At 53.8% G+C, this 7136-nt stretch overlaps 1 protein-coding gene across 3 annotated transcripts in view; it reads left to right on the top strand.

Annotated features, from left to right (window-relative positions):
* KCNIP3 (potassium voltage-gated channel interacting protein 3) overlaps positions 1–7136 on the top strand; it is a 94690-nt gene that overhangs the window by 84132 nt on the left and 3422 nt on the right. For all 3 annotated transcript variants that reach the window (XM_007470197.1, XM_007470198.1, XM_007470199.1), the window contains 3 exons: positions 1957–2081; positions 2541–2610; positions 2869–2939. In XM_007470197.1, the coding sequence (XP_007470259.1) occupies positions 1957–2081; positions 2541–2610; positions 2869–2939 (266 nt within the window). The remainder of the gene's footprint in view (positions 1–1956; positions 2082–2540; positions 2611–2868; positions 2940–7136) is intronic.

Genomic DNA, 7136 nt, shown 5'->3' with positions numbered 1-7136 from the left:
TTCCCGTTGCGGAGCACAGGCTCCGGACGCGCATGCTCAGCGGCCATGGCTCACGGGCCCTGCCGCTCTGCGGCATGTGGGATCTTCCCGGACCGGGGCACGAACCCGTGTCCCCTGCATTGGCAGGCAGACTCTCAACCACTGTGCCACCAGGGAAGCCCTCTACTCTTATTTTTATTATGTCCTTTCTTATAACTTTGAGTTTAATTTGCTGTTATTTTTAGATTCTAGAAGCTTATGTCGCTGGCTTTACACCTATCTTCTTTTCTAATAAAGGAATGTAAAGCTAAAAATTTCCTTCTAAACACAGATTTACCTGCACCCAGAAAATTATGGTATGTTGTTTTCATTATCATTTAACTCAAAATATTTCAAAATTCTCTTTGTGAGTTTTTCTTCTCTAACCTATGGGTTAATTAGAAGTGTGTTGTTTAGGGAATTCCCTGGCAGTCCAGTGGTTAGGACTCTGCGCTCTTGCTCTCACTGCCTGGGGTCTGGGTTCAATCCCCAGTCGTGGAATTAAGATCCCGCAAGCCACTCAGTACAGCCAAAAAAAAAGTGTGTTTTTTAATTTCCAAATATTTGGGATTTTAAATATATCTTATTGTTTTAGATTCTAATTTAATATCACTGTGGTCAAAGTCTAACACGCTGCAGGGTGAGCCCTGTGAGGCAGCCTCCCTGACGACCCACCCCGGGCCTGCAGAGCCTCACACACCTAGCCTGATCCGGCTGAGCCCTGTGCTGGGCCAGCTCCATGCCTGGGCCTCTACCATGAGCACTGCCTCTCAAGAGCTCTCTGCAAATTACCCGGCAATCAGGCTCCATTGCCTTGGTCCATCCATGCACCCATTCTGCAAGAGAGCTATTTCCTTCCTTCCTTCTCTCTAAATTTCCAGTACCTGCCCACCCCCCATCCTTACACTCAAGTTGCTTCTTACTTCACAGAAGAAAATTTCCCCAAGCTCCTACCATCACAGAGCCTTGATTGCTGAGGCCGCGTTGCAGGGCTCACCCTGCAGTGGGAGCAAGCAAACAGCTGTGCAGGTAACCATGGGCTCACAGTTCCTTGGGGAAGAGGGGAGACTGGATGGTGACAGAGCAGTGGGGATGGCGCTGCCCATTTCAGTGGGAAGTTCTATAATATGTGAGCCTGCTACTGGGCAAGGGGTAGGTATTCAATGCCATTTTGTTTATAGCTTTGTTTTATATTATAAACTTGATATGTGCCATACTAAAATAAATTAGGAAAATGTAAAAAAAAAAAAAAAAAACCAAAAACCCATAAGTAAAAAATTAAAGATCACCTGAAATCTACTTCCCCTGCAAAAGGTAGCCATGGTTAGTTAATATCTTGATGCGTTGTTATTAAAAAAAAGATCTGGTTCCTGCCCTACAAACCCTTGAAGTCTGACCTCCTCCTCAAATGTGAATAAAAGCCCCAGACCAAATGCGGCTGGGCAGCAGCATGTTAGGCTGGATGAGCCAAGAGGAGTGCCCTCCCAGTTCCTGGGGGAAATCAGGGCGGGGAGAGGCGCATGGAGGAGGTGGTCCAGGAATTGGATCTTAAAGGTCGAGGTCCCCTGTGCTTGTCTTCTGTTTTTTTCCCTCCCATCTCCCCTTGTTCAGTGTCTCTCCAGGACAAGACCTGCTCCCAACTCTCATCCCCATCCCACCATGTGGCTGAGAGGGTAGCACGCTCAAGGTGAGGCCAGCGGGCAGGGCCCACTCTATGTGAGGAGCAGGGCAGCAGAGAGACCAGGAGGCACAACTCCTGAGTGTGCTGTTCCTCTGTAGCCTGTACATTTGTGCAGTGCACAGCCTGGGTGACTGTACATGGTAGTCACTCGAGGAGAGTCCCTCCACCCCTTACTTCCGCCCCTTACAGTGCCCACACTGGAGCAAGATGGGGCGGGGCCGCATGTTCCACCCTCCCGGGTCTGTATCCCCCTCCAGACAGCAGCGACAGTGAGCTGGAGCTGTCCACGGTGCGCCACCAGCCGGAGGGGCTGGACCAGCTGCAGGCACAGACCAAGTTCACCAAGAAGGAGCTGCAGTCCCTCTACAGGGGCTTCAAGAATGTGAGTGCCCCCCATCCCCCCCAAGAGAGGCCCTGATCCCCCCGGCTTTCCTGTCCCTGTGGCTGCAGGGTGCAGGCAGACCTTCCGGATGCTTCCCATGGCACAGTGAATGTCCCAGGGCCTTTATGGGGCTCGTGTTTTGTGGGAGAGCTGTCTGGGGGGTGGGCCAGGTCCTAGAGTCAGTGTTCTGAAGTCACCACACCCCCTTCTGTGTGTCTCGATGCTGGTGCAGGGGAGGAACCTGCAGAGGGACCAACCTGGCATGAGGGGACTCACCACCCCCTCCCGCCGAGCCCACCGCCCCCCCCCCAGGCTTTCCCTAGCCCGGGGCTGGTGGAGCCCAGCGGTGCCTCAGGCAGCAGGTGTCCCCCAGAGGGAGGAGAGAGCCCAGGCCCTGTGGAGTCAGGGTGTGGGACGGGGGTGGCTGGGATTACTGAGAGGGGTGCCTTCCTGCTGCAGGAGTGCCCCACGGGCCTGGTGGATGAAGACACGTTCAAACTCATTTACTCCCAGTTCTTCCCTCAAGGAGGTGAGTCTGAGGCCAGGCCCCCAGTTCCTCCAAAGTTCCTGCTTCCCTGTGGCAGCCCTGCAGAGGGTGGGCATCCCTTTTATGGGGAGGGGACCCTCACCCACACACACCCTCCCCAGCATCCCTTGCCCGGTGCTGCCTCTATCTGGCAGGCAGGGGGGAACTCCAGCCCAGGACTCAGCAGCAATATGCTGAGGGTGCTTGGGGTAGGGGCTCAGGCGGCCCCAACACTCCCAGCCTTGCCCTTGGTCTCCCCAGATTCCAGCACCTATGCTCACTTCCTCTTCAACGCCTTCGATGCAGACGGGAACGGGGCCATCCGCTTTGAGGTAGGTCCCTGTCGACCCCTCCCACGTCCCCTGGTCCTGCATCTCCCGGCCACGGTGCCACCCCCTTGGGGCCACCAGAGGCTCAGACATGACCCTGGTGTAAACGGTCCAGTGTGTCACCCAGGGAACGAGTGGACTCTGCTTGGTTGGCCCTGGGCCTGACTGTGAAGTCAGTGAAATTTGATTTTGCTGTCTGGCCACCCTATTCTCAGCCTTTCCTTCCATTCCAGCCCTGCCAAGCCAAGGGAGCTGTTAAGGCACACTGAGGCCATAGTGACCCAACGTGAATTTGCATTTGAAAAGGGGGCAAGGTTTAACTAGAGGTCTGTGCTAAGGGGATCTGGGCACCCCGCCCTGGAACTTAACCCCTTGCCCGAAAACAGGCAGAGCATCCCTGCCCGAGCAGGCTCAGGGGTCATCCCAGCAGCACTGTGAGCGAGCCTGCCTATCCTCCCCCCGCCCCAGCCGCCTGCCCCCAGGAGGGCCCTGCCTGGGTTCTGTGCGGGCAGCACGTGGGCTCCACTGAGGCCCCAGCTGTGGAGCCCAGGCCCCTAAAAATAGCTGCAGGAGAAAAGATGAAACCTCTTCGGAGAAGAAAACCTTGCTGAGAGCCAGGCTTGATCGATAACCCCCCAGCTCGGCTTCCAAAGCCAAGGGCGGCTGACGGGAACGTGAGAGAGAAAGCCCCTGCGCCAGCTGGGGTAATAATAACTCGAGTTGCTTCTCAGCTTCCCTTATCGCTCCAGCTGGCCCACTCACTGACCCTCGGCCGGGGTGGGGCAGCCCAAGGCCACCGCCAGCTCTGTGACCACAGGGGTCTCACCTTCCCCGGGCCACACTCTTAGTGGATTTGTGAACTTCCAGCTTTTTCAGCCTTTTTGTTTTCAGTTCTGCCTGCACATGGTAAAAATCCAATCAGTACAAAGGAAAATTCATTTTCCTTCCCTGGTCCCACCCCTGTGGCCAGTTCCTTGTGTGTCCTTTAAGAGGTACCTGAGGCTCCTGGGAATGAAGTGTGAGAAGTTGTGTGACAGACCCAACCAGGACTTTGGTGATGGTTTCTCTTGTTCAGGAGTCAGATGACCAGACAGCTCAGCAGGGCCCCCGCATAGTGGCGGGTGTCGGGAAGGTCTCCATCACCCTCCTATGGTCGCCTCTCTCACCATGGTCCCTTTAAGGTGGTCGATGGTGGGTCTTTGTTGGGGAGGTGCTGTCAGTGGCTGAGCGGGGGGCGCTGGCGCTGACCCCCTTCTGCTAGGCACCTTCTCAGAAGGTCATGCTTCTCCCTCTTGAAATCAATTCCTCCGATTTCTTAATGGCGAGGTTTGTTTACCTTGGGACCTTCTTGTTTGTTTACCTTCGGCATCTTGATACCAATGCTCTGCTCTAGGAGGCCTTTTTCAGGAAGGGAGGGGGGTGTGTATCTCCCAGGGGCCTTCCAACGGGCAGGGCCTAATCCTGGGTGCACCATGGGTGGGGATCCCCGTGGTCAGGAAGGATCCAGAGGGGGTGGGGGGAGACACTCAGCCCTCCTCGCTACCTCAGACCAAACCTCTCAACGTGCTCTTAAAACAGAAAGTTAGGTCAGCTTATCAATATTTACAATGATCCCAGTCCTTTGTGTATATTCTTGAGATAATACACATACATATTAATTAGAGTTTATTGATCTGGTGAAATATTGTAACTTCCCTCCCCTCACCTGAAGGAGTAAGGAAATGGCACAACAAGCAAACCTCAGCACTGGAGGCTGCCCTGTCCATTACCTGCCCCTGCAGTAACTCGCTCCCTGTGCCACTGGCCAAATGATGGCTGTGGTCAGTACCCTCGGGAAGGCCTACAGCCCCGTGCTCTAATCACCCCCGCCCCACACTGAGCTCCTGCTCTGCACTCTGGGGTGTCCCAGCCGGTGTCACTGAGGAGCCCCTCAGGGACAGCACAGAGCAGGGGCTGTGGATATGACAGGCTTCATACACCTCAGCATTGAGACCAAGGAGCTCCGACGAGCGACAGTCCCACGTGAAGCTGTGCTGTGTGCGGCTGGAAATTTAGAACCAGCAAGCACCTGGACGTGGGCTGGCTAGACTTGGGGTCATTTGTGTGTGACTGGGGATGGGCCAGTGTTCTCGCAGGGGACATTCCGACCCACCTCTCTCCTAGCACCGTCACTATTATACTACACACCCGCTAAGGGACCCCGAGTAGGGACAGTCCTGAGTGTGGCTGAGTGTGGCTACACAGCATCTGAGGAGACTAGATGGGAGGACAGTGGTGCCGGGGTTCCCCCATGCCCACACGGGAAGAGTGGGTCCTGTGCAGGACCCACTCGTTCCCTCATGCCCAGCTTAGGAGTCCGAGCCTTTGCTTCCCACTGGGAAAGCCCGTCAGACCCCAGGGAAGAGGCGTGATGTGGCTTCAGGGATGCTCTGACTCTTCACTGCTTCTGTAAATCATACACGAGCTCAGCTTCAGTGGCTGGCATTCCTCAAACTCAGGCACATAAGAAATATCACACTGTTTCTCCCTTCGTATATCTTTATTTTCTTCACTTATACACACACAGGACTTTCAGGCTCCAGTAGACTTACAGGATGTGCTTTGGAAAAACTGCAGTTACCACCCCCCAGATATACCCGAAGAAACAACCACCTCCCTTGTTTTAGCCGATTGTCACTCTGTCTTCTTGTCGCCCAATAGCATCCCTGTTCTTGCTCCTTCCCGACTGCCCAGCTTTAGATGCTGCCCGTTGACTCTCTGCACGGGTGAGGAGTTGGGTCTTCTGCACACACACCTTTCCCATCCCCTGGCTTTCCAGAGCGATGGAGTTCAGATTGGATAAACACTCTCGGTTTACTCATGATGTGAATTTGTCCCCCAGATGAGCCTTGCAGTGAACTGTGATCACGTTCCCCTTTCCTGCACACATTTTTATTTTGCCTTCAGTTAACTGTGGTCCCGATTTGTCATTTGCCTGGTGTCTGTGACCTCGTCAGTAATTCAACGCCGTCCTCCTCCAGTCATCTGAACGGGCATCTCCCTAGCCTTTGACCAGCTCCATCATCCTGGTGCTGGGTGCCCTCTGGGGACCTCTTCCCCTCTCTCCTGGGTTGGGTCTCCTGGTTCTGGAATCCTTCGTCTTCTCCCTTGCTTTACTCTCTCTTTTCAAAAGCATGTCTTCCAGGAGTTTTCTACAGAAGAGTACGTGGGAGGTAATTTCTGAGCCTTTGAACGCCCGGAAGTGACTTCGTTCCATTCTCTTGCTTGATCTGTTGTGTGGGACCAGAGCTACGGCGGAAGCCGTCCTGCTGATTCCCGACCCTGTGTACAGGACCTGATCTTGTTATTGTTGTTGTTGTTTCTGTTTGGTTTTGTTTTTCTCTCTGGAAGCTTGTAGGATCCTGTCCTTGCACCCGTTTTCCGAAGTGTCTCGTGATATGTGCCTGCAGGTCACACTGTGGGCTGTTTCCCCGCATCGTTAGGTCCTCGGCAGGACCTGAACACTCAGTCTTCCCCTTCATTGCCTCTTGGACACGCCTCCCTCCGTTTCCTCCGGCTCTTCCTGGAAGTCCAGCTGGTCAAGTTTCGGTCCCTCTGGAGCGGGCCTCTCATTATCCGCTTTTCTCTCCTATTTTCCAGCTCTGCCTTTTCACGCTGCTTTATGGAAGATTCCACGTGCTTTTCCAGCCCTTCTTCTGAGTCTGTCATTTTGCTTTCTCATTTTTAATTCCCAAGAGCTCTTGCTTGTTCCCAAGTGTTCCTTTTTTATAGCATCCTATTCTTACTGTAGGGATGCCAGATATCTAATCTCTGAATCTAATAGTTTATGTTAAGTAATTTTTTCTCCTGGAATAATTTTTTGTTTCTTCCAAACTGCTTTTCTGTTTCCCTTAGTCTTCCTTTCTCATGATACAGGCTTCCTCTAATCCAGAAAAATCTAAAATTTGAGCGGGGGGAATTCCCTGGCAGTCCAGGAGTTAGGTCTCAGCGCTTTCACTGCTGGGGCCTGGGTTCGATCCCTGGTCGGGGAACTAAGATCCCACAAGCCACATGGCGTGGCCAAAAAGATAAAAAGTAAAATTTGAGGGCTTCCTTGGTGGCGCAGTGGTTGAGAGTCCGCCTGCCGATGCAGGGGACCACGGGCTCGTGTCCCGGTCCGGGAGGATCCCACGTGCCGCGGAGCGGCTGGGCCCGTGAGCC

This window comes from Lipotes vexillifer, unplaced genomic scaffold (assembly GCF_000442215.2).
Source record: "Lipotes vexillifer unplaced genomic scaffold, Lipotes_vexillifer_v1.1 scaffold1139, whole genome shotgun sequence".
In the NCBI taxonomy this organism is placed as follows: Eukaryota; Metazoa; Chordata; class Mammalia; order Artiodactyla; family Lipotidae; genus Lipotes; species Lipotes vexillifer.
The sequence above is the reverse complement of the archived record's forward strand: the minus strand, read 5'-3'. Positions and strand labels throughout refer to the sequence as shown.